Source organism: Pseudopodoces humilis, chromosome 4 (assembly GCF_049639895.1).
Source record: "Pseudopodoces humilis isolate 2021_Gansu_Grassland_sample_001 chromosome 4, ASM4963989v1, whole genome shotgun sequence".
In the NCBI taxonomy this organism is placed as follows: Eukaryota; Metazoa; Chordata; class Aves; order Passeriformes; family Paridae; genus Pseudopodoces; species Pseudopodoces humilis.
Genome location: NC_142203.1, coordinates 75,305,414 through 75,332,789, shown reverse-complemented (window position 1 = coordinate 75,332,789; position 27,376 = coordinate 75,305,414). Strand labels below are relative to the sequence as shown.

At 40.8% G+C, this 27,376-nt stretch overlaps 1 protein-coding gene across 2 annotated transcripts in view; it reads left to right on the top strand.

Moving 5' to 3' along the window:
• ST8SIA5 (ST8 alpha-N-acetyl-neuraminide alpha-2,8-sialyltransferase 5) overlaps positions 1–26,846 on the top strand; it is a 45,998-nt gene extending 19,152 nt beyond the window's left edge. For both annotated transcript variants that reach the window (XM_005528087.2, XM_005528086.2), the window contains 6 exons: positions 7,160–7,252; positions 9,669–9,755; positions 13,016–13,160; positions 15,423–15,535; positions 18,953–19,045; positions 20,011–26,846. In XM_005528087.2, coding sequence (XP_005528144.1) covers positions 7,160–7,252; positions 9,669–9,755; positions 13,016–13,160; positions 15,423–15,535; positions 18,953–19,045; positions 20,011–20,473 — 994 coding nt within the window. In that variant the 3' untranslated portion in view covers positions 20,474–26,846. The remainder of the gene's footprint in view (positions 1–7,159; positions 7,253–9,668; positions 9,756–13,015; positions 13,161–15,422; positions 15,536–18,952; positions 19,046–20,010) is intronic.
• Positions 26,847–27,376: the final 530 nt, after the last annotated feature.

Genomic DNA, 27,376 nt, shown 5'->3' with positions numbered 1-27,376 from the left:
TTGTGCAAATCATCATTAAACCTTACAACATCCTTGTGGAGAATCAGGTAAAGGGTTTTATCTAATGTTGGTTATGAGAAGTGATATCTACAACCCCTTCCCAGAGCCCTGATTATTCTGCTCTCCTTTTAATATGTTTTGCAACTTACTGAGATTGTGAGTCGTCATGCTTAAATAATTTTTCACTGGCAAGAAGCTGCCTTAATGACAGGATGACTTATCTGCCATATTAGTTGGTTTCTGGTGTTCTCTTCAGACTACTGGAGCTGAAGACAAGATTCAATGTACAGCTTTTGTGGTGACACCACAGAAGCCTTTGATGGGTGAGAGGAGATTATACTTTCAGGCCTGTCAGTTTGTACACTGAATTCTCCAGTATGAAAAACCCGAAGCTTTGCCCCCACTGAATACAAAATAAAAACTAGAATCAATTTGATTTATCAAATACATATTTTACTAGAGTGAACATAAGGGCTTAGAATTTTGCTTAAGTCACATTGCTGAGTTCCTCATACAAAGATCCTAAAATCTAAAATTCACAAGGGAAAAAAAAAAAAACCAAAAAAAAAGCAGTTGCTTGCAATAAGCTAAAATGTGGGTTTTGAGATGTCATAGATGTGTAAGTGTTGTCATGAGTGTTGCTATGCCTTCTAGGTGGGTGGTCATATGGATAACAACATCAGCAGATTATTTCAGTCAGAGTGAATGGGAAAGGGCTTGATTAAAACACCCAGGTAGCAGCTTATTAAAAATTGGAGAGTTTTGAAATGAAATTGGGAAAATAGGGCCTCCTGCAGCATACTCCACCGCTGCTTGTCAGCAGACAGCGTTGGCTTGATACAGTGAAAGACAAGAAACTCGATTTCAATGTAATCTCCAATAAATCATTCACACACTGCACAGTGGGAAAACCTCTAAATGAAGATGAGTGTCAGTCTGTGTCAGAGAGGAGCTGGGAAGCACAGGCAGTGGTGGTGTTGGTGGACTGCAAGGTGGGCTTTCTTCCAGGGAGAAGCAGGAGGCAGCCTGGACTTTGCTGTGCCATTTAGGGCTGTCTTTGCTGAAGCTCCTGCTGCTACACCCACGGCTGCTGCAGTGGAGCTGTGTTTTGCAACTTAACTGTTGGTGCTGTTCTTGGCTGAAACCAGGGAGAGGCTTGTGTCCCAAATCAGTGGGCAGATTGGAAGGGATCAACGTGACCTTGGCAGGATGCTTGGTCAATTCACATTGCTAATGAGGTAATGAGAAGCAGAGCCAAGCAATTCCAAGTGATCTGTGTGTGTAGAGACTTGGAAATGGGAGATCATAATCAGAATGGCAGTGAACGGGCAGTGCCAGTTTGCCTGGAGCTTCCATAGTTGTGATGAAAAATATATTTGCAGGTCATCACAACCATCATCTTGGCTGCACAGATGTGTAAGATACCTGTGGAGTCATGGGAGCAGGTCAAAAAAAGAATCCAGAAAAGGAACACCTCTGAGGAAAAGAATTTGTGCACTTTCCACTTTTCTGGGGATGTTCAGTGAGCTATCCATGAACAGCCTTTAAAGGACAGAAATATAAAAGCCACTCCTCCTCTGTAGAAGACCAAACTTAGGAATTTAGGGCTGGTCCATGGCACTTTTGGTTTTTTGAAAGCAAAAATTTTAACTTAGAAGACAGGCACAGTATCTTGGTAAACAGTCCTTGTCTTGATGGATGGACCTATCTAACATCATCTATTATCAAACCCCAGAAAAACTTACAACTTTTTAAGACTAAACCTATCAAAATATCCTAAGTGAATGATCACCGGATTCATGAATCAATGACTTTTAACCTCAGCTACAAGAATCCCCTGGAAAACTTGAGTCCCTGTACAAGAATTCCAGATCCAGATTTTTAGTTACTCTGGTACTTCTAGAAAGAAAGCCAGTCTTCAACTAAAGATGCCATCTCTATCTTTAGCTTCCAGGCATTGAATACTATTTTTCCTTGCTATACTGTATTGAGAACCTTCCTGCCACTGGTATTTGCTTCCTGGTGCAGTGTCTCCTTACTCAGTCACCATATGTTTAGATTAAGCTTCACACGCCTCTCATAATTTTTTAGAATCCAGATAATTTCTGCAGGTCCTTTTGTAACTCACCAGTGTCTCAAGCTCCCAAAGATGAAATGTCAGAACTGGATGCAGTAAGAAGAGCTTCTTCTTATTCAGAAGAGCTGTTGTGAGTTTTGATACTATCACAAAGGAGCATTAGGAGAAGCAAAGGCCAGAGGGATTTGGTCTCTCACAATGGGCTCTGATGAAGTCAACACCTACTGTGTTCTACTGTGGATTAATTTTCCAGGGCCTCTGTAGCTGTAGTAGGTTCCACCCCAGTAGTATTTTTGCTCCAGGGACCTGAAGATTCCATGAAGGCTTTGCCAGATGATGTGAGGCCCCTGTGTTTGGGGAATATGCTCTGGCACACTTGGAATGTTCCTCGGTAAGGAAGGTGAATCTCGACCCAAGTTTGGTCATAGATCAGCCCATACTGATGAGCACAGGCACTGCTAATTGGACAGCACTCTTAATAAGCATTTAGTAGAAGCCTGCAGGGCTTGGTTCATTTATTCTCATTTCTTAGTCACTAGATAATGTATATTTTTGGAAAGATCTTTGTTTTTCCTGCAGGGTAGGTGGAATCCTTCCTGCAATGCTCTTGCCACGCAAGCGCTGCAGCCTCGCTGCAGTGCCGAGAGCTGGCACTGCAGGAACAGGCAGAATGAATGGGAAAGCAGCTTGAGAAAATGGTGCTGGTTAAAAGATGCCTGACCATTGCACTAAATTATACTTTAAAACCTTTGTTCAATATATCAGACAAATCAGTGTCTCAACCCAAGCATCACTTGAAGGCAGGATTGAAGTCTTGGGCTTTTTAATTCATGTAGTATGATCAAGAAAAGCTTACTTCTGATCAAAGCAGGAGCAGCCCAACTGCAGATGATCAAAGACCTAAGTGTTAGCTGATGTACTGAGAAACCAAATGTGTCTCTCACTAGTGAGCTCAGTAGGCAGCTCAGCTGGAGGTGAGGTTGCAACAGGGGACGTGAAGGTTAGAAAAGAACAAAGTTTCAGTCAGTCAAAATTGGAAAATTACAGAGTGAATAGCATCTAATTTCAGGGCACTCAGTGCAGTGGGCCATAAAAAAAAACAGTCCCCTCTGAGCACTTTCAGTTTGTGTGGTGTTCAGGCACAGGATTTGATCCTGGATAAGTGCTTTAGGTTTGAAAGCTACTATTGACGTGAGCAGACACAGAGCAGTGAGAGGTGTGTAGTGCCCAGTGCCCTGGGAAAGCACAATTCTACATGCAATTGAACTGTTTGTTGTAATTCATTTTCAGTTGTGTTCTTAAGGTAAAGTATCATGAATTCTTGTATTGGTTTTCCTGTAGGCTTGTGACCTTTAAAGGGATAGAAGTTATTTATGTTTCATCAGGGGAAGTGAAAAAATGCAGGGAGAGGACCTTATGGTGGGTGACAGATAACTCTGTTCTATGGATAATAAAACCTGACTTTCATTCTTGTAAAGACAAAACACAGACCTTTTCTTTAGCAAAAGGAGTAAGTGTATAGTCAGGTTTGTCACTTGGATCTAGTCAAGAACATAAATCAAAATAAACTGAACTATACCCTTGCTTCTTAGCTGGAGATCAGACTGAGGAGGATGATGGGGAGGACAGTCTCCATTTGTGCTAATTAAGCTTTCTGACAGGCAAATGTATCTTTGCTCACAGGGAACTACATGTTTTAGAGTGGGAGTTAATAGGCAGAAAGAGCTCTCAGAGACCAGCGAGTGGGTGAGACTGATGCTTCCTCTGGGAAAGTGCGGGGGCCTGATCTCCAAACACTCCCTGCAGGACCAGACCCTTGCAAGATGAGGACGTGGGTTTAAAGGATATCTCTGGAGGTTGAGGGAGCCCATGTTGCTTGTGCTGGGGCCTGGTGTTGTGCAAAAGCTGCATTCTAGGAAAGCATAATGTGCAGCACCTCTGTGGGAGGAGGTTGTCCAGTGCTCCAGGGAATGGCCTCTGCTAATATCCCACCATGTCTGCAGCAGGAGGAGTCTCTCCGAAGCAAATAAACAGCATGAACACTCATGGGAGGAAAAGAGGAACCCTTTTTCCCTGAGTGTATTGACCAGCCACTGTCTTGAAAAATTGTTAATGCTGTTGCAGCACCATTATCACTTGCAGCCGACGTGCGGGGGCATCTGTGGCATTACGAATAAGGAGGGTTTAGTGGCTGGCTGGCTGTTCCAGCGAGGTTCAGGGCTGATGGAGGACAGCACAAAGGATGTTTATTCAATGGCTTGGGATCTCTGAGCTCACTTCAGTCAAACTGACCCCATGGCCAGCAGCATCTTCTCCCCTCTCTGTGCAGAGTGACACTGCCATTGGTGTCCCCTGCCTTTGCTGCACGTATCCCATCAGCAATGTGCCATCCAGCCTGGCTCATGGGTCCTCCCTCTGCACTTCCACGAGATAGAAAATGGTGAATTCAGTGCTCCTAGTGCCTCTGTTGGGAAAGCTGAAGCTGGTGTGAGAGTTAGAGATTTGCAGGACAGTCCTGTGCTTTCTCAATCTATAGGCTCATGGAATAGCTCTCCTAGGAAAACAGTGTTGTTTCATGGATTGATTTCCTTTCAGATCCAGAAGTGGTTTATTTTTGACCCAGTCCTTTCCTCCTTAACCTTCTGCTGCTTTGGTAACACATCATTTTTCATTTCTATTTTTGGTTTGTGGATTGAATAAACAGGCAGCGATCAAAGGGAATGGCTGGGATGCAGGAAATTTCATCTCCATTTCATAAAATGACATATTTGACTCCAATGCCACGGGCTGAAGGCAGTTTTTCCCGGGCTGTGGTGTTCCCACGTGACAGCATGTGCTGTTTGACATCTGAGCTGCCGCTCTCTAACTTAGCAGCACAGCCAGAAGTGCACAGGAAAGATAAAAATAAATGTTAATCTAGATTTTTGCTCTGCTTATCTGTCCTGAGGCACATTCAAGGTACTGAAATGAAGTGTTAGGTGACAGGTGAGGATGAGGCTGATAGGCACTGCTCACTTCTGCACACCCTCTGAAGCAGGAGGGGTGTGTAAGGTGCTGAGTTTTGTGTGGGGGTGTGACCTGCCCCTAGTTACTGTGTAGAACATGCACATCCAGGGTGCCACATTGTCTGACTCAAAGAGCCAAAGAAAAGGATTGATACTGCAAAAGAAAGTCAGAAAAACTATTATTTCAGAGGATTAAAACGTAGTCTGTACTGGTAGACAGAGGGGACTCATTCAGCCCTGGAAAATTCTGTGATCAGTAAGAAGTTCTCTGGAGCTGTCTAAAGAGATATTTTGGCTTAGTTTGGGGAAGTTACCTGGAGTACATCCACACAGGGCTTTGGCCTGGTGCAAGCAGGTGGGCTCTTAATCCAAATCCAGTTGAAACCTTTTCACAAGTTGCTCAGCTCCAGTTCAACAAGACAAGCACATGGGAGACGTGTCAGGGCAGTGGCTTTCAGCTTCCCCTCAGTAATTGCTGAGTGTCCAGGTGAATAATTCAGCTGAGGGAGGGAGAGTGAGAGCTTTTTGGAAAGCCCAGGTGAAGATTCATGTTAGGTCTCCCTTCAGCAGGCTAAGAAAGTATTTCCATAGAGTTCTTATTGATTTTGGAAGACTTTAACTACATAATTTACTTTACAAAACTTATAAAAATTCATTTTTATTGCCTAGAAGGCTATACAAACACATTTACAAAGCCACATTTTTTAAAGATGAGCCATTGGGTTTTTCTGACTTCTTTATTAAGAATGTTTTTGTTCTACTTCTTCCACCTGTTAAGCATGGGCTTCCTCCTTTCAGTCTCAAGGTTTGTGCCTCTCACTGGATCACAGAAATATTTGATTTCGGCTTTGACAAAGCTGAGGTGGTGAAAACCTTAGGGAGAGGTGGAGGAGACACTTTCTAAAGCAGCATTTGGCAGGACAGAAACATTCCCAGTTGAAAGCAAATTTTGTTTTTGCTTTGGGAGGCTCATGGAATTTTTCAAGTCACACATGGGTAAAACACGAATTTTGAAATTATTTTGCACTGACACAAACCTCAAATATTACATTTCCAATGATGGCTTAAATTAAGCTTTTCCAGAAATCTTATGTTTCTCAATGAAGATTCAAAAATGGAGTTCTTGGAGTTACAACCTCATGACTTCCAGGATTTTAAAGGATCTATCAAAAGAGCCTTGTTCATATTACCTATTCCTCCAGGTCATCTTCTTTTAAGTTTTCATTGTCCTCTCAAGTGCTTCATGGGTATGTATATGTATATATTCTTAGGAATTAGGTTTTAATACAGACTTCTAATGATTAGAGTGAAATTGCTGCAGCGCTTGGTTTAAACTCTAAATCTTATTTGTCATTTCAACACAGACTCATTGAGTTTACTTGACAGCTTGGGCTTTTTTTTTCACCTAGACGTGAGTAAAAACATTGTGTTTTTCTTCCCCTTCAGTCCAGTGACTAAGGTAAAGAAATTAGCCAATAAAGTAAATATTTATGCCTATATTTTAATCAAGAATTTCACTGTTACTTGTGCTGTGTCTGAGCATTCAAATCCTTTTGTTCTCAAATTTTTTTTTTTTTCCCAGAATATAATCCCTGTTTCCATTCCCTTCCAAACAAACCAAAAGAGTAAATCCCAGTGAAAAGCTCAGGAGCTATGGAGTAGCCTCCACTGGCAGAATACAACCTCTGCCACTTTTATGGTAGTGTTTTTTCCAACCCAGCACAGTCAGGTCCCAAAAGATGGGAAAGGTGTTCCTTAAATGATCAGTGCTTTTGCTGTGACTTTCAGTTCCAGCTGCCAAGTGCTGACCACTGGAAAAGGTAGCTGGTCCTTGTCGTTGATTCATGATAGGTGAACTCCTGTAGGAATGGACAAACTGGGCATGGGAGACTGCTCTGGGACCAGCAGGGTCATCTGTGCTCTCCTATGAAGCAACAAGCTGCCTGTGGGCCAGGCAGTGCAGCCTCAAGTTTGGCAGAAGTCATAAATGACAATTTTCAGCAAAATTATGTTGATGTCCAAGACAATTATTCTAGCCTAAACCTTATTTATGATATATTTTCTTGTCCTTCCTCAGGTATTTTGAGTTTTATGAAGGGCCTTTGGAATACAACTCTACGAAATGCCTGGAATTAAGGCAGGACATCATTGAGGTGAAGGTCTTGTCTATGTAAGTATGAACTAAATGTAAAAAGCAGAAGTATTTAGCAGTAAAAGCATCACTAAGAATGTTAATTCTGAGGCAGGATGGAATGGTATCTTACAATGACACTGTCAAAATATTCAAGGCTCAAGAGATCACGTCGACAGAGACCTCAGAAGGGATCCCTAACCTTCTCTTTCCTGTGTAAGCAGTTTTTTAATTTGATCTGAGGTGCATTTACAAAACATAAAATCTTTTCCCATACATTGAGGCATTTTGGTCAGGCCCAGAATTATTGCTGGGAATTAAATACAGCATTTGTAAGATCATTTTTCCAGTAATAAAAGAGTAAGAACAGCCAGACTGACTCATGCAAGTGTTCATCTAGCTTAAGGCTCTTTCATTGACAGTGGCCAGTAGTGAAGGGTAAGAAAAGAAGAAAACTCTCAGCCCTTCTTGATAACAAATACTGGCATGGGGACTTGTGGACTGGTAGAAGGAGTCCAGAGTGGAGTAATCAGAGTGGACAATAGACCTTTCTATTAATTTGTTTAAATATTTTCTGAGTATTTTTATTTTTGACCTCTGCAAAAAACAGAGAGTTTCACAACTCAAAACCTCTCAATGAAAATGTAAGAAAATGTGATTCTGGGAAACAATAAAATATCTCTAAATTGTTTCTTGTGGTCCAATGAGCATGTCAGGAAGCCAATAAGTTGAATAAGATATATACGTGAAGTTAAAGCAAAGGAATTGGGTGAAAAAAGTGAGTTTGCCATTGCAACAGTGCACAGCTGGGTAATTTTAGTGTTACCCTTTTGCATTTTCAGCATTTCACTGAGCTGAGGTGCTTACATCATGCCTAATCCCTCACCATGTCTAAAGCCAGTGGTTTAGTAATGTTACAGGCAACACACAAGGTCTGCAAAGTGCATTGGGAATGTCAGTTCAAAGTGCAGCTCCACAGGTGCTTAACATTAAGCAACCAGGGCTACAGAAAATACAGTTTGTTGCTCCAGGTCTGCATGAATCTGAGCATGTCTCCCTCACTGACTTTGTGCACAGCAAAATGTAGGTTATGTCCTTGCCTTCTGCACTGGATGAAGGATACACGAGTAACACACTTTGCACTGCTTGCTGACTAGCAGCACTTAAAAATAAATAGGAGGGGTGAGAATGTCACACTTCTGCCAATGTTCTGCTGAAGATGGGGAGTTCTGAATTGCTTTTTTTCTTTTTTTCCCCTCACATACTTATCAGAGGACGCAGAGAATTCCTAATTTTTCTTCAACCTTACCCAGTGGCCCAAGGAAAGTTGTGGAGTCCTGCTCAGCTAGATACGAGTTAATTCCACAGTAGATGCCACTTGACATTAAGCTCTTCTACCCTGCTGGTCTCTTCTGATGTTCTTGATTCAAATGTGCTATGTTTCCCAAGTCAGCCCTTATGGTAATGGAAGATTTCCAAGTTAATGTGCTCTGGTGGGCTACAGAAAGTACAATATGACCTAATTCTTTCCTGTAACTTCCTCAGCCTGGGAAAAGCTATGTTCTACTCACACTAAATATATAATTATCTTAAAAGTCTTTGCTTTATTCAAACATTAAAAGCCCTCAAGCCTGAAGAGAACTCATTAAGACCTATCAATCTAGCAGAAATCACAGATTTCCAAATTTCTTAGCCAGATTGTGCAGTTGCTTCCTACCTCCAGATATTTGCAAAGCCTTTATTATCTCTGTTGTCCAAACGCACAACAATATGTGCGAACTTCAGTGTGGAAGTTCTTGGAATTGGTGATATCATCAAAAAATGAGTCATCCTGTATCAGCCTAGCTGAAATAGGAATGTTCTTCTTCTTCTTTTTTTTTTTTTAGTGTGACTACAGGTATATTGATTAGCAGGGGAGGTGGTAGAGATCCTTATGTAAAGAGCTTTTAATTTCCTCTTACTATCACAGAATCATCCCTGCATGTGAGCTCATAAATTGCTCATAAAATAAATTTACCTACAGTGTTGTGCTGTAGGATCTCACAGATTAAGTTAACCTCACCAAAATGTGTTGGTCAAATTAATCCCCTTTTCTGGTAATCTCCTCCTGGGCTCTTCTGCTTTGTGCACCTTTTCTCCTAAACCCATTTGCTTTCCAGCAGATTTTGATAAAGTACATGCTTCTTGCTCAATATTGCATTTTTTATCCTGAAAAAAAATGGAGAAAGCCTTTCAGGGAGAAGAAATCAGTCCCCAACATCAATTCTTGCATACATGGAGCATAGAGTGGCTATGTCTGAGCAGAAAAAGGAAGAAAAATTGTAAATTTTGCACTGTCTAGACTGACTGATTTGCCCCATCAATTTGCATGGTACTCTATCTGCAGCTGTTTTAGGAAATTAAGCCCTTGTAATAAACTAAATTTTTATGTTTTTCTTTCTTTTTTATATTTTAGGGTGAAACAAACTGAATTGTTTGACAGATGGAAGAGCCTACAGATGTGCAAATGGGAGATGAATGTCACAGAAGCCAATTTATTCAAGTAAGAATAGCTCACATTAATGAGACTGACTAAAATTTACTTTAGTTTGAGTTTAGCTTCCTGCAGAGAGAGATCAAAATTTCCTATGGATAGCAAGAGTAAGCATGACAACATTTGGAGTACCATCCTTTTGAATAAATGTAGACTTTTCCCCCTACTTCAAAAAAAAAAAAAAACAGCAGCAGGAGTAAAAGAATGCTTTTCTGACATGTGGAACAGTCTTCCAGGAAAGGCAAGGAATTTGGTGTGGGGAAAATTTCCAAGTGTTATTTGGGTGAGCAATGAGGATGGAGATGAGGTTTAATGGCTGCACCTAACATGTCAACCTAACTCTGGCTTGGAATGGTAAAATCACTAGTGATACTGAAAATTTGGCCTACAAAATACTCAAACTGGTTTTCTGGGTGTTTTAGGTACTGTCAGACCTTGTTAATGACTTCCTCTTGTTGTTTGGTTTTTGTTTTTATTTTAATGGCTTCTTAGCTATTGCTCACAGATTATCTACATATTTTTTCTGGTCTTCAGAGACCTCTCAGTTGGTTTCTGTAGTGTTCTATCTTTCTTTGTGTGACTTCTCTGCTGAAGGTCCTCCATCATCCTCTCAAGACACAGCTTTTGAAACTGGCCTTGTGAAGGCAAGAGTAGATTGAAGCCAAAACAATTTTTGAATGTTATATATTCCAGTGGCATATTTGAGTAGGTTTTGAGAGAACACACTATTTCAAGAAAAGTGCTGTAGACTGAAGTCTGCAAGTCACTGGTACAATTCAGAGCTGTTGTTTATAATAAGGCCCACAGCTTTATCCCAAATTCTCTTGCGTGATTCCAGGAAATAGCTGTCAGGAGTTAATGAGAGAATGTGAGAATGCATGTGCTAAGTTAGTCATTGACATCTTTAAAAATAACATGTATAGTCTTCAGGCTTATAACAGTTTCTCCAACATGATCTCCACACCTAAGTTTTTTAGGTGTTCGAGATTTTTTGTTTGGTTTTTTGGGGTTTTGGGGGGAGGAGGATTTGTTTTATTTTATTTTTGGTTTTTTGTTTGGTTGGGTTTTTTTGTTGTTGTTGTTGTTTTTCTGTATTTTTCCTGGAAATTACTTGATAGGCAATTATCAGAGCCATTTTAAAGAGAGGAGTCATTCAGGATTATAGCTCATTATTTTAAAAAACAGCTGGAGTGAGAGGAGTAATGACTGTGCCCAGAGAGCAAGCAGAACTTTGAGGTATGGAAAAGTGCCCTTTGAGGTTTGGAGGCCAGAGCAGAGGTGGGAGCAATGAGAAAGGACTATCCAAAGACCACCAGGAAGACCATCAATCTATCTCAGGCCACAAACACCAGCACATTAAACAAAGAACCCCTCTCCACCCTGTGCACTGAAAGAAAAAAGAGATGAAAGACTCCTGTCACTGCCTGTACCTGCCTGACTGATACATCATTGCTCCAGGAACTGGCACCCAGATCTAACATAATCTTTGTCAGATGGTTTCAGTAGTGCTTGTAATTAAAAAAGAAAAGATGTCTAAAGTCTGTTTCATCTGTGTTCAGTGGGGCAGAGACATCAGTGTGTGAATGTGTGGGGAAGCTGCTGTCCCTTAAAAGCAAACCAAAGTCTCTGAGTTTGGAGGTTCTTTAGGAGGAGGCTGAAACGTGTAACCCTCTGAGCTGTGGGATTTGGAGCTTTGCCAGTCCTGGACCATCATGTGAGATGGGGAGAATCCAGCAGATTTTAAATGGCAGCTGCTTAAGCAGCAGAGAGAGAGGAAGGGCAGAAGTCACAATAGAGTTTGTATCTGGAGACTAAGGAAAGCAATTTCCTTGAGAGTCTTCCATCAGATATTAGGCATTCACATAAAGGACTGTGCCTCTGGAAAACCAGCTGGACATTAAGGAAGAACATCTCTTTCAATTCCTTAAGGAGCAGCCAGTGAAGAGGTTTTTCTCATATCCCAACTATAACAATTCAATTCCACTATCTGCTTGTAATTATTTTTGCTGTTAGACATTACTCATTGACTTTTTCAGTCTCATTTGCTGCCTTGATCTGATGGTCATTTTGTGCCATTCTGCATGACTCAAGTATATGAGAGTAATTGGACATCACTGAAATGTTTGCATAATTCTCTATTTGCTTTCTTGTGCTTGTAATAAAGCCCATAAAGAAGACTGGCTTATTCTTCCAACTTAGAATATGAGGCCACACACCCTAGAGGCAAGGTATTTAATCTGGGTTATTTGAGAGCCATTTGGCTTTGTCCTCATGTGCTTGTACATTCACCATGACATGTATTTTTCATTAAAGGTATCAAATGTGTTGACTGAGAAAGAAACCATCTCTGGAATAAGAGTGAGCAGAAGTCAGGGCTTTCAGTGCCACCAGTAAAAGAACTAAAGCATTCAGGGAATGATGGAACCTGGCAAAGGGAATCTTCTTTGCAAAGCTGCTTTTCCCATTAACATTTCACATGGAACATGGCAAAGGGATCAGAGCTGAATGTTTTTTTCTCTCTTACTCTGAATCCCGTGGTTGGGATTTTGTTCTGCTCTTGTTTGCACTGGAATTTCTTCCATTTTGTCCCAGGGAGGAAGAAAATATTGGTCATTTGTCTGAGAATCTGGAGTTTTAGGCATGACCAGTTTGCCTGGTACCCATCTGTTGGGGCCACATCACCTTCCTGATACACACATGCGCAAGGCCAAGGGCAAAACTAAGATATTTGAAAGTTTTTTTGTTGTAATCAAAGCACGCTGTGCTCCACAGCAATCTGGTAAGTGGGGCAGTGTCTTTGGGTAATGCTGTGTTTAAATACTGCCCTGCCATATTTCCACATCCTGAGAGGGACTCTTTAACCCCCTACATTTCCTGCCCAGTGACAAGTATATAATTTATAAAATGTTGAAGACCTCTAAGGTAGAGAGGGATTAATTCATTAAGGTGGTTTTGCGAGGATGTTGGAGGTAGAAGCTCATCTTTAGGGACTAGAGCAGGGCAGAATTTGCACATGTATTTCCCACAGCCTGGAAGAGACAAGTGAGGTGTCTCATTTACTCTCTTTTCTTTTTGTTTTGCCATAGTTTTCTCAATCAAAGACAGTTTCCCTGATTCTGAAGCTTTTTGAATGAAAATTCAGCAAACCACCATTTGAACAATCCTAGAGCTAAAAGTTTCTTTTTAGTGAAAAATACCTTGTTAGGAGTAACAACAAATCCCATATCATGCCATCAGCTCCTTGATCTTATTTCTTTTTCATTTCCCAGGTCTACTCTGTCGAGGTGTTGCAACGCCCCATCCTTTCTGTTCACCACCCAGAAAAATACTCCTTTGGGAACTAAACTGAAATATGAAGTGGACACAAGTGGAATCTTTCATATCAACCAAGAAATCTTCAAAATGTTTCCAAAGGTGCCTCTGCCCATTTGCAGCATCAGCTTCACTGTACTTTAGGCATTTAGACACTTGGTGCATTAGGCACTATCCTATAGCCAAGCATTTAGAACTTGTTTGACATTTTTTTTCACTGCTTATATTTTCAAAATGTTTATTTTTTGATAAAATACTTATTCTGCTTTCTGGTGGTCGTCTGCAAACAATATATGCATACAATGCATACATACATATATATATATGTATATATACATATACATATATATATATGTATATATATATGTATATATATGTAATTTCCTACAGAATATTGCTGACTTAGAAGCAAAGTGGATAATGAAATAAGAAAGCTAAATAAAAGAGACACTTACTGATCAGAACTCTTTTAAAGTATAATATTCACATGTAATAAATCCAACATTTGGGGGTAGGTCTGCTTTTCTTTTTGGCATGTTTATTTTATAATTCATATTCACAGTGACTATTTTTATACTTCTGTTTGCAGATTATCTGTGAACAGGCTTCATAATTTTTAAATGTATTCATCATTATTATTCAAAACCTTTCCAGCAAATAACACTTGACCTCCAGGGGTTATTCAAGGTTATAATCAGTGGGCAATTCCCTCTGCACATAGTGACTAATATGCAGGAATGGGCTGATGTGGCTTCATCACAAGGCACACCCCTTCAATTTACAGCAGAATACTTGGAGGGGCTAGCTGAAATTTATCCCTGTGGAAAAGTCAGATGTATATTCAGGTTAAGCACTTAGATTTGTGATGTTTAACCTGTCCTTCAGGGTACAACCACTTCTAATCCTTTGGCTTTCCAAGCACTGCTGAGAGGCAGGGAAGTGCTGCTGTCTGAACGTGCACATGGGGAACTGGGGCAGCAGCAGGGGAAAGGCTGGGATCCAGGAGAACACTTTGGGATCTGGAGACATGCAAGTAATGGATGCATCTAAGTCCAGGAGTATTATCCTCAAAACCCTGCCTGATTAGGCAGATGAGTGCATGAAATTCTGGATCCCTGAGATCTGCTAGGAGTGTGCCAGAGCTGATGTGTTTTTTGTCCAGGTGTGATCAGGATGCTGTGAAGGTGTCATTACATGCCAAAATGCCTTTGGGAGTCACTGGGCAGTGACCAAAGCCACCTCCCTGCACAGGAGCAGGACTGCAGCCTGGCACATATAGGAAATAAAGGGCTGAAAACAGAGAAGCAATGCTCTACAGGCAAGAGCCTTGTGCTAAGCATGGGCACCTGGCTTCTGATTTCCCTTCCAGGGCTGCTGAGGAACCTTGTGTTAAGAAATCACTGCATAAAGCACAGACAGCTCCATATTTCCTCTCTGTCAGACAGCTGCTGCTTTTCTCAGACAGGTGTAATTGCATGCCCTTTTTGCCTCATGGCTTATGGATGCCATGGAAAGATCCTGGGAATAATCACCCAGAAATGTCAAGCCACTCCTGCATCCCTCTGTAGTTTGCAGCATGAGATTATTGATAAAATATGTATGTCCCAAAAACGAGCACTCTCATGCTTATATAAGCACATCCCTACATATTCATAAGGTGTAGCGTGGCTCAGTTCTGCGTCACAGCCCTCTCACCCTAACAGCCCAGTTTGTTCTCAAGATGTGATTTTCACTCTCTCTGGCTTCGGCAGCAGCTGCATCTCTGTGTGTGTAAAAGGCAGGGTTCTGCCCAATGATTACAGGAAGATGCATCCTCCACGAGTCCAAAAAGGTGCCTGAGCAAAGTGCTGGTAGTGCAAATGCTAATTAATAATCATTAATGCTATCAGTGCAATTAGAGTTGGTCAGCACTAAAATTTGGGCTGCTTTCTATGATGTGCTGTCTGACAGAATTCAGCTTTCCTGAAGCTCTGTGCACAGACTTCCCAAAAGCAGGACAACAGAGCCTGAGGAGCCAGCAGTTTGCAAGCAGCTCAGAAAACAGCTGAACTACACTAATTTATGGTTTGTGCCCTGATGTGGAAATCAAAGGGGAAAACAAATGTCTAAAATTACTCCTTATGCTACTGAACCTGGGGAAAAAGAACAGGTTATGGGTTTCTTCCCACTTGGGATTGCTGCCTGCGCTGCAAAATATCCCATCACTTTGTGTACAGGCAATATTGCACCCCAGAACCAGTGCCAGCATCCTGTGGTGAATGCATCAAGGTGCAGCTGCAGAGGTAAAAAGGGAAAAAATGAAAAAGAGAGTTTCTGGCTGCATGTTTTGGGGTCTTTAACTGTTTCCTTGCCGTGCTGTTGCAGGACATGCCGTACCACCGCTCCCAGTTTAAGAGGTGTGCAGTGGTTGGGAATGGAGGAATTCTGAAGAACAGCAGATGTGGCCGGGAGATTGACAGTGCAGACTTTGTCTTTCGGTAACCACCACAGCTCCAGTTTTCTCCTTTTTTTTTGCCTTTCCTAACGACATTTTAGAACATTGAAAAGCTATTCTCTCTCACATGGAAACATGACATTTGCTAAACTGGCTATGTCGAGCTTGCTTCTTGCACAAAAAGACATGTTTAAAAAAAAAACACCCAAAAACCCCAAATCGTCTTAATTTATAATTTTTTATTTTTTTTTTAATAAGCTTTGAGGAATTATTTCTCCCTAACTCCATAAGGCTAATAACTGACTTTTTGGCAAAGTGTGTTGCTCTCTTTCAGGATATCCCCTGCCACTGAGGTTGTGGATTTATCCTTCTATGGATATTAGCCTATAAGCGGTGTCCCATGAACCTGGGCATAATTTTTTGGGGCAGACCTGAGCCAGAGGTACAACCTCTATTGAGTGACAAGCAGCTTGGTGAAAATGTTAATAGCTCACAGCTGATGTGCCTCAGAGGTGTGTTTCTGGACTGGTGCAGAGCTCAGGTGCTCAGTAACAGGACGTGGTGTAATCAATAATCAACCCGGAGCCTCCAGAGTCACCAGAATAACTTTAAAGCTTAAGAGCCTTCATTGCTCCTCACTATATGTGGAATTATCCAGGTTTTGCACAAACTGGGATGTCCCATGATGAGTGTCCCTGCATAAGAGAGTCTAGCAGCAGTTTTATAATCCTTAATATATATGAGGAAGATTTTTTTATTATTCATATGCATGACTAATCTCTCTCTAAATCCTGTTAAGCTCTTTGCCTGGGTCATGGCATATGACCACTAGCTCACAGATTCATGACTTATTCTCTAGAAAAGAAAAATCTCTTTATTTCAGTTGGCCTATTTTCTGATCTTGGTTGTGTTGTTGTCATAGTTTAGAATAACTGCATAAAATAATTAATGTCTCTGACTTCACACCAGCAAAAATCAGATCAGATTTTGGTTCAGTGAAGTCTTAATTTAATTTGACATCATATGAAAAATTTTACGGGTCCTACATTCAGCATTCATTGTTTTCAGACCCTTGTGTCTGCCTCTTACTTCAACTTTACAGAAAACTATTACCTTACTTTTCAATGAAAAAAAAAGTCTGCAGGAAAGTCCAGGTTTCACATAATTCTTTTTCTTAATAGCCTAATGTATTCCATATGCATTAAATAATTACTGTGGATTCCCTGCTGTTGTGTTGGACCACAACCATAAGTATGGATGAAAAGAGCAGCCCATGTGACACATGGAGATGGCAAGTTTTTAAGCAGAATCTGAAATATGTCTGGCAAATATCATTTATGTTTAAGGACTTTCAATAGATGTCCTGCTTTACTACTGCTAATCTTCCTTGAACTGTATCAAAACTGGTAAAAAAAAGAGACTATTACAGAACTTAGAAATTTGGTTGTGTTTGGTAACAGTAACAATTAAATAGAGGTTTAGTCAGAACTGGAATATGAATAAATATATCAGTTATAAAAAAAAAAAACCTTGTTTGCCATCTCCCAAATGTGGATTATACACAAATATGTGCCAGTATTTTAAAACTCAAGGTCTGCTGACATCAGTTTTAAAGTAAAGCTTGTGTTCAAGGTCGGGTCTGAACACATCTGCTTTCGAGTCACCACTTGACAAACTATCAGAAATCATCATCCTGGTCACCAGTGAAATAATTTAAAACATTTCACAAGCTGCTTATGCAGCCCTGATTACATTCAGCAATACCTTCAGGACACTTGGGGAAATCTTTTCTTGCAGCCAGCAGCATGCAGCTAGGATTGTTCTGGGAAGTCAATTCTGAAAGCAATTAGATATACTACAATAGAATATATAAAATACACACTAGAATTGCATTTACTAGTAGTTATTGTCTGTCTCCATCTACTGGCCAGAGCAGAGCTCTGTGGTGAAACACTGAGTGAATTTAGAGATGGGGTTCCTCTTGGAGGGGGTGAGATTTTGTAGTTTTATGAGAAGAGTACAGTTTGTGTAGATGGGACAGTTTTTATAAGGCATTATTGCCTTCAGAAAATTCAGTCACTCTCAATCCTGTTGTGAATTTCCTGTTCAGAAATATTGAAACTGATTATTTGAAGACTTTCCTCAAATACAATCTAGTAAGCACAGTGCCCAGTGCTTGGGTGCCCAAGGAATTGAATTGCAGCAGAGGAGAGTGCTAGAAATGGTATTGTCTGTGAAAAGGAGACCCAAAAACAATTCTCTGACCTGATAAAGATGGACTACCTGTAAGGTGGATGTGAATCTTCTGAGTGTGAGAAGGACCTTGAAAGAATTTTGTGCCCTCTTCTGCTCCCCAAACTGTCCTCTCTCTTTGACTGAGATATTATCCTGACAGCTGAACTGTGGTATTGTGAAAACAGTAAGCATCTCTTATCCTAAATATCATCACAGTTTTCTCCCTGTTTTACTCAGCCCTGTTCTTCAGAAATATGGACAACTTTGAGAATTAGGCACAGCAATATTTTTGATACGTAGGATTCTTAACCGTGATGGTCTTAATGGAGGCTTGCAGATCACTTCAAAAAGCTTTCGAAATGTTACTCTGTGCCTAACTCGAGCTTAAACTGAGTCTAAAACCAGTTTCCAGGCCACATGTTTTATCCCTGAAAGCACATGCTGATGTTTTTTTCAGCTGGATTTCCTCTGGAAGCAAAGACAGTGTGGTAGCTTGTGAGTGTGAGTTTCAGTAACTTCAGCATCTCTTGAGGGATGCTCTAAATTTTGTGAGATGCTGTATCTAGGACAAGGCCAAGGTGAATGGAGGTTGGGCAAAGTCAGGGCTTGCAAATCTCTCCAGTTTGCTTCCAATAACTTTGATGTCCTGTGGTGAACTTGTAGAGTCAGAATTGCTGCTATTATTGCCGTGTTGGGAAATGCTTATAAATGGAAAAGGAAATGAAGCAGATAGTTTGGGATTAATTAGGTCTGGATTGATTTGTCTCTTGTGGAACATTTCCCCTAAATTCTCCTGGGTATAAACAAAAACATCTTAAAGGCAGTGTTTTAGATATAGTTTATTAATTATTGAATACATCTCAGCTACTGCAGAGCAATCCTTTGATTTCATGGGCTGATTGGCCTTGGAGCTTCAATCCATTTCGCATCCTAAATTGCCAGAGTAAATAGGTAAATTGCTATTTAGGAGGCAAAATGAGTGTTGGCTACACCTGCAAAGAGGGGTCATCTCTCACTGGTGAGGGAAAAAGAGAGGTCTTCACACAGCCCTCAAGAATTTGTTAGATTATTGCATAGTTTGGGCATCAGCATTGATACAATTTTAAATTCTCACTCTGTTTGTAGATTTGTCACTTGGCAGAAATGCTTAAATAAATTATATTTTCTAGTCCTGAAAGGGTGAAAGGAAATTTTTAACTTTCTTACTAATTTCTCTCTTTTATAGATGCAATTTGCCTCCTATATCTGAGAAATACTTCATGGACGTTGGGGTGAAGACAGATGTCGTGACTGTCAATCCCAGTATAATCACTGAGAGGTTATTTCTGGTTTTTTTTTATTATTTCCATTTCTCTTGATTTCTCAAATTTACCTTTAACTTAATTCTGTTGGACAATATTTTTTCCCAAATCCTACTTTATACCATCACTATGAATCATACATTTCATCCTGAATTGAATAAGTAACAAGTTGTAGAAATGTGTTAAACACTTAAACCTGCACTTTGATGACAGAAAATGGAAAGGCAATAAGCTAAAATTAAAACAATGGATCCATCCTTCCACTGCTCTGCTTGCAAGTCCCAGTCAAATGTCTTAGAAACATTCAGGGTGAAAGAAACTGGATCCCACCTGAAATGCTGAAGTCATAGAATCAGAGTCATAAACACTGTAAAATTAAGATCATGAAGTAAATAAAGTAGTGCAAATTGTCACATGTTTTAAAGAAATGTCAGTGAAACTTTACTGTAGACAAGACTGACTAGGTGATTTTAATTTTAAATTTGTTAATGCCCCAATGCTACCTTGTGACATATCTGGGACCATGACTGCTTTCCTTTCTTGATGGGGGAATATGTTTCTTTTCTCAAGCAACATAAAATAATTTCTTTGGTTTTGGATTTCTATTAAAAATGTTAAAGTTAGATATTTTAAATGCTAGCTTTGGTGTATGGCACTTCTTTATTCAGCTCTGCACTGCATGGTGCACTACGTAGCGTGGAAAAATTACATACTTCTTATAATACCATGAGAAGTGAGACATGATCAGAAATGCCCACAGGGTTATTATGAATTTTTTTATGGCCTGAATTTTCACCCTACATTTCATGCTGATGCTGTACAAAATTTAAGTAATAGATTTGCTAACAAATCTAAGTACGTTCCCGTTGATAACTGAAGAATCATCTCAATTATCTCCATGTCAGCAATATTTCAATAAAAGCCCATTGGGGTTTTCTTGCTGGGAATGGGCTGACCACCCCTCACACCCTCTCTCCTTCAGATTCCACAAGCTGGAGAAGTGGAGGAAGCCCTTCTACGACGTGCTCCAGGTGTACGAGAACGCGTCCGTGCTGCTGCCGGCCTTCTACAACACGCGCAACACGGACGTGTCCATCCGGGTCAAGTACGTCCTGGACGACTTCGAGTCCCAGCAGGCTGTTTATTACTTCCACCCCCAGTATCTCATCAACGTCTCGCGCTACTGGCTCGGCCAGGGCGTGCGGGCCAAGCGGGTCAGCACCGGGCTGATCCTGGTGACTGCGGCCATGGAGCTCTGCGAGGAGGTGCACCTCTTCGGCTTCTGGGCCTTCCCCATGAACCCCTCAGGGATTTTTATAACTCACCACTACTACGACAACGTGAAGCCTCGCCCCGGCTTCCATGCCATGCCCTCGGAAATATTCAATTTCCTCCACATGCACAGCAAGGGGATCCTGCGGGTTCACACGGGGACCTGCAGCTGACAGGGACACTGAGGAAGTGTGGCAGGAGCTCGATGGCCTGTGTAAGGTGTAGGAGGTTTTGTTACACCCCGAGATTATGCAATAATTGTTTGATATAAATTTCCTCAAGGCATTGAATCCCATAAAATCTAGGATACCAGCATCTTTCCTGCTAGCAGAGTTGGGTCCATAACAGTGTAGGAGAAGCAAAACTCCCATGCCCCAGGGTACACGCTGTCCTAGAAAGCAAATCAGATTAGAAGCACATTTACAATACATTTAGGGATAAATAGAGCACATTAATATATTTATCATTTCACTATGGAGAAAAGCATCAAACTTTTGAGGAAAAACAGTGGTGGAGAATTTTAGCATAGACTGTATGACTTTACATAGGTTTCTGAATCGAGTACCTTGGGGTATTCCCAGACTTTATTGAACACTCTGTTCTCTGGCCTTTAGGTTTTTGAAAATACTCTTTAGCATTATAGCTTAATGGGGATATATAACTTAAAATCTTTGTTCTGTAATGTCACAAAGTGTTGATCAAAAATAGCAGATAGATGCGTTAGGAATAAACAAAATCACTTTATGAATTTTTTCAGTCAGGATAGAACAGAACGTTGAACTCCCATTCACAGCATCAGGTAACTGTGTGAATCGTGTTGCGATACTGTTTTAGAGATTATTTCTTCTTCCTTCTTGCGTCTTGCATTTCTGTTCTCCTCTGCTGATTGTGCTTCCTTTCTCCTTGTCTGTGATGCTTTCCTTCTGGCTAACACATGGCAATGTGTGTACTTCCTCCTACAGCCACCATCTCAGCATCACGCTGGAGTCCTTGCTGAAGAAGCAAGCTCCTTCACAAGGTTTTCTTGAGATGAAGAGCAAGGGGATTACATAGTTATATTTTACAAGTTGATTTTTCGGTTCAGCATAAGATAGAAAAAAAACCCGTTTCCTCATTGATTTTTATTGAAGACTTTGTAAAAGTACCTGAATGTTGATTCTCTGTTGTGCAGGTGGAGTCAACACTTTCAGGTATCTGTAATAAGTTGATGTCAGGAAATGAAGTTAAGATTCAGAGAAGTTATTTTGTGGCTTAGATTATGATGCTTATTTTAAAATTATGCATCTTGAGACATCAAATGTCTTAATGTGGCGTTTTAGTATATTGAGAATGTTATTAGGATAGTAAAAGGGCTGGTGGTATATTCTTTAAATGTCATCAGTGTAGCTCTGTGAGGTATGCCAAAGCTAATTTTTCACCTGTTACAGCTGCCAAAATCCTGAAGCAGAAAAGATGCCATAAGCTGCTGAAGTTTATTTTATTGTAGTAGGCCACCGGTATGTGCCCCTTCATACTGGTATGGTTGTATACACAGGAGGTGAGGTTTGCTGTTTCAGCTGTGCTGGCATAGTTAAATGAACAGAGTTTCCCTGTCTAAGTTCTTAGTCTGAAGCACTAGGGCTGTTGCCTTGTCTTGTCTTGTGTAGATTACAAGATCTTTGATCAAGGATTTGAAGTTTAAATTTCTGTATGAGGGATATCTTTTTTTGTGCTGAGGGGAGAGGGTTTAAATCCAAATGTGGACTTGGATTTTGATTTTGCAATGCATGAATGCACAAAGCTTCTTTTAAAAGCATCTGTGCTATGCTAAGAGCTGTGCAACTTGCTCACACTACAGATAAAATGATCACAAAGGAAGTGAAAGCAGGATGGTCACCATTTCAAAAGTCCCTGCTGGCCAGCAGTAACCTGGATGGTGTGTGAGAGTGTATTTAATTTACACTAGACTCCCAAGGTCTGATTGCCTTAGAAGTAACCCATATCCTTGATGAAGGTGTCAGAACTCACCTGGGAAGCACCAGCCAGGGGCAGGTGAAGGACCACTGCTTAAGCTTAATATATTATTTGTGGTGTTGTGTTTTAGGTCTTAGAGTTACACTGTGTGTTATTGAGCACCCCCTCGTATTGTCTACCTGTGAAATAGGCAGCACACCCAAGAACCTGCAGGTGAAATGGTTTCCTTGATTCAATATGCAAAAGAGATCTTTGTCTTTGCTGTGTTCTGTAAATTTGCGTGCAAAGGGCTTTGACAATGAAGTGCTGTGATGAAAGTGCTTTTTAGAGAGCAATGTGACACTGCAGGTTGGCCGTCTCGCTGTGCATTAAGTTTTATGATAACATTAATGACACTGAAGCTGGTACTTAGAGCCCTTACTCCTTACTCTGCCTGAGTTTGGGACTAGTAGTGACTTCAGGTTTGCTTTGCTGCTGCTGCTCTGCTAAGGTTACCTTCTTTAGTAAGAGATATTTCTTTACTATGGTGATTGAAGTGAACAAAATCAACTGAAAGGAGTTTGAGACATTGCAAAAGGCACTTCAAAAAAGATGGGAAAGCACTTGAGAAGCATCCACATGTTGATAGAAATAGTGCAAATCCCTCTTTTTAGTTGCAAGAAATCCTTTTGGACAGACAAAAGGATAAGCAAAACTGCATTTACAGTTAATCTGTAATTACAGGGTCACAGACATTTCCTTTCCATTGTTTGCTTCATGTAGATGAGCAATGTAAATTCACTGTAATAAGTGCAGTCTTACTGTGTTTAGATTTTGATTGCTTATAAATCTATAGCTACTATATTTTTTTAATGATTTTAAGAAGTGTGTGCAGGATACTTGCACGTATGCACCAAAGGCCCAGTCTTGCCACATTTATCTGAAAAGAGCCCCCATTCAGCTGGGTGGGTATTTTATTTGTGTAGGGACTGCAGAAACAGGCCCAGATATTTCTGTGAAGGTGTGCATAGGTGTACATTTAGATATAAGGAGTGATTCACAAGCCAGAAAGATGAATAATGAAATATATATATAAAATAGTCCTTGAGATGAAGTGCATATCGCAGCATGCTCACTTTCTGATTCCTTTTTCAGGTGTTGCTCAAAAAATGATTGCAAAACTATGGCATTTGCCAGAAATGCCATATGCAGAAGGGCTTTTGCAGAAAGAAGGACCCTCCTTGTTTTCTGCCATCATTCTTTTGTGTGAAGAGCATAAGAAAATTTCCTTTTGACTGAGTCAAGCATTTGTCTGAGTTTGGGGCTGTTTTTGTTTTCCCTTCTCCCATGCAGTCAAAGCTCCAAATATCCAATCTTAGCCTTTGAACAACTGGATACTTGACTGATAAGATGTGTATTTTTGCTGCTGTCAGGTGTGTTTGCTGCAAGTAAAGGATGTCTGTAGCACTTTGTGCTTTGCCAGAGAAAAGGCTTCAGGCTGCAGAGAAATGCCCCCCACCAATAATTCTGATCTGTCCATGAAGAAAGGCTGTCAGCTGTCTGGTACCACATCCTGAGCTTGAGCTGTAATCTCAGCTCTGCTCCTGAGGATATGAAGCCTGAGACAGGGAGAGAGAAAATGTTGTAGTTTAATCCCCAATTCCTCACATTATTTAGGAGAATCCCTTAAGAAGTTCCTGATATCTGCATACACTGGCAATGCAGGTTCAGTTGGAATTCATAACTAGGATTGCTTTGACTTTATTGTCAGGTCAATAGAGGAGGCTTATGAATCTGGCAGTGCTGTCATCAAAGGGAAGGAAGTATTTAGCTGGAATAGTTTAGCTGATTGCTTTTGATTTATGAAATCCAACTTTGCTGTCGGACAGAACGGCATCAATGGCGATAGGGCCATTATAATGTTTTAGCATATTTCCTGTGATTGCATCAGAGCTGCCAAAGCCAGATCATGAATTGCAAAAGGGAGAACCACGCCGTGACAGCTCCTCCTGCTGCTGTCTCCAAGAGGAGAGGCACTGTGCTGAGTAGGTCTGTGGTCTCCTGGAGAAACAATGTGAAGGGAGCATGGGAGACTGCAAGCACAGAGCTGCTCCAGAGCCTTTAGTGCTGTGGAATAACACGGATGACAGATGAAGTTTCACAGCTTGCAACAATCAGGGGTAGCTCCTCCAGTCCTGCAAAAATGTACCCTCTTGCAGCCTCAGCTGATGATGGATTAAAGGTGACTCGGGATGGCCAGATGCAGTAGATGGAAAGAAACCAGCTCTGAGAATAGTCCCCGCTGTGGGAGTTTGGTGAATCAGTGGAAGTGTTGCTCAAGCCTTGAAGGCAGGAGCGCTGGTGGTGACGCAGCTGCGTGGGTGGGCTGCCCGTGCTCAGCCCTCCCTGGCAGTGAGGAGCCATCTCTGCTTTGTCTGGGAGGGAAACTGAGGTTTCAAAAAGCACAGAGGTGGAGAGGGAAGGAATCTGTCCTTTCTGATCTTCTGAGCCCAGGTGGCTTGTCTGCTTGGGTAGCGAACGTGGAGCGCTCCGAAATGGGCAGTTTTCCTGACCTCATTCTCATTTGAGTGTGCAGAGAGCCTTGGAGCTTTTGCAAGTACAGGAAAAATGAAATAGCAAAATTCGGCGATCCCTAAAGGGCCAAGTTCCCTGGGAAATTCTGGAATGAGCTGAGGTTTCAGTTCACTCCAGAGAAGTCAGTATTTACGCTTAGGGCCTTTACAAAATCCACTGAAGCATGTGGAAATTTTGGTGTGCTCCAGAAATGGGCCTTAATCACGGGCAAGAAGAGCAGCCTCTTGTTTCCCCCTCACTTGACTTCAGATACACTTTTTAATATGCTTTAGAGACAGTGCAGTCACAATACCACGTTTTTAATGGTGTGAGTAAAGAACAAGCTTCTCTGGAAGCAGAAGTGTTGTGACTGTCACCCTCCCTTCCAGATTTCATCAATTTATCTTTTCAAACTCATCTATGCAAAGCATTTCTTCGTGGTAGTTGTAAATCATACATGAGCCCTCTGTACCTGACAGAATGTGTGTAAACCACAGGCCTCAGGAAAAGAGGTTTTTTTTTTTCTGCTTGCTTTAAAATACCAGCATGGAATTTGTCAGCGGTATGAATGTGTTCAAGGCAGGATGCAGCCCACTACCTTTGAAGCCACCACAATGTTCACATTTGGGTTCAGCAGAAAGAGAATTCAGGCCTTATGTCTGTGCTTGTAAGTCAATACAATAACCTGCATCTCCCAAAAAAAAACCTCCCAGATTATCATCATTTTGTGTCTTGTTATCATCCTGTCTAATGTGGGTGAGCCTGCTTGGCATCCTGTGCTGTCTGCATGGTATTAAAAAGAAAATAAAGGAAAAGAAGAAAAAAAAAAAAAAAAAAAAAAGAAAGGAAAAAATGATTCAAAATTGAAATTGTACTTAAGTGCTTTTTAAAATAAATTTAAGAGAAATCCAAATGTAACAAGAGGCGTTAGGTTGTCCCAGGCTGTCAGCACCTCCAATGCTCCCCAAAGGTCTGAGCATCCAAGAAATGTCAGAAGTGAGGGAGGGACTGGGCCATAGTGGGAAGCTGAAAGAAAGGCAAATCTGCCTCAGTGCTTCAAGGATTGAAAGATGTAAATATGTTACCAATGTGTCTGACTTTCTATTTAGAAGCCATAGATGTTCTCAGTGTTTGATCTTTGGGTAAGCTGATGTACATTTTTAACTGTACTAATCACTGTAAAATCTGTTAGCATGTGAAACAGTGACAAATTAAGCCAGAAAAATCAGATACTGTGTTGGCTGCTTCTCGAGATGTTTGTTGTACCTGAAACTGTCTGATGGACCGAGACACTGAAGTATCTCCAGTGCTCCATATGACTTGTGAAGACTCTGGATATTGCCTTGGCAGTGTGGAAAAGGCAGAATTAATTCCTATTTGTTGACCTTGTGTTGGCCAAGTGATACACACTCTTGTGTGTGTTAGAGCCTGTCCCCTTAGAGATGAGGAAAGGAGGAAAACTCCCTTCCCTGTCTGGGTCAGAACTAAAATCTGGTGATTTTTGCTTCACTTTTGGGCCTTGCTCTCAACCATGAGGTTCCTGATCAAGCCTCTGCATTGAGCCCATGTAAAGTGTACTGAACAACTGCTGCCTCTTGAATATATCCCTGGTTTTCACCTGGTGGGAAACAAATGCTTAGTTTGGGAATACTGGAGCAAAACTTTGTGTCTTCATTTTAGGGGAGCTCGGGCTATGACAAAAATAAAGCTGTTTTATGTTTGTTGTTTCTGTAAGCCAGGGGCAGCGGGGGTGGAGAAATCCATGCAGAGTAATGTTGGTTTTATGATGATGTTAATCTCTTGTGTCCTTTGACTGACCTTTATTTTGTCAACCTTACACCCTGTAATTTTGGCTTATTATTGTTTCTGTAGCTGTACTATGGTTGTGATAGAAAGCCTATCAATTGCTGTAAGCCATAACTAGAACAGTAATCAGGGTTTTTTTTGGTTTTTGGTTCTTTTTTGGTCTGTGTCACTGTGTTTGAAAGATGATTTAATTCTATTGAATAAACAAACCACTTTAACAGTTTTCTGGGAAAAGCAATCTTTGGGCCACTTATTGTGCCTTCAAACTGATTTTGTGTTTTCTGCTGTTCTGTGTCTCTGAACAGGGGGTGTTGGAAGCTCAGCTGGTAGAAATTGGTTCACAAAACTAGAGAATGCCACTGTGGAATTATATTATGATACAGCATCATATATATATATATATATAAAAGTATATTTAGGGTTATACAACCATACAAATTGTGAATTTGATATTTTGAATGTTCTGGATTGTTGTCTATAAAATATCTAGACACAGTAAGGTAATTTATTACTGGAAGTAGCAATCTGTGCACAGGCAGCCTTTGAAAAGCCTCTGCAATCCCTGGGATTTCCCTACTTACACCTTCCTAACAGCTCCATCCTTTACTGTCTTCATCCTTCATATAAAATCATCTTCTTTGGATCAGGTCTGGCTTATTCAGCCTCAGCCTTTCAAGTTTACACTTCCATCAGTATTCTCAGAGAATTAAAATATAGATATAAAAATATTTGTGGTAATGTATGATAGCAGATGAAACAACCAT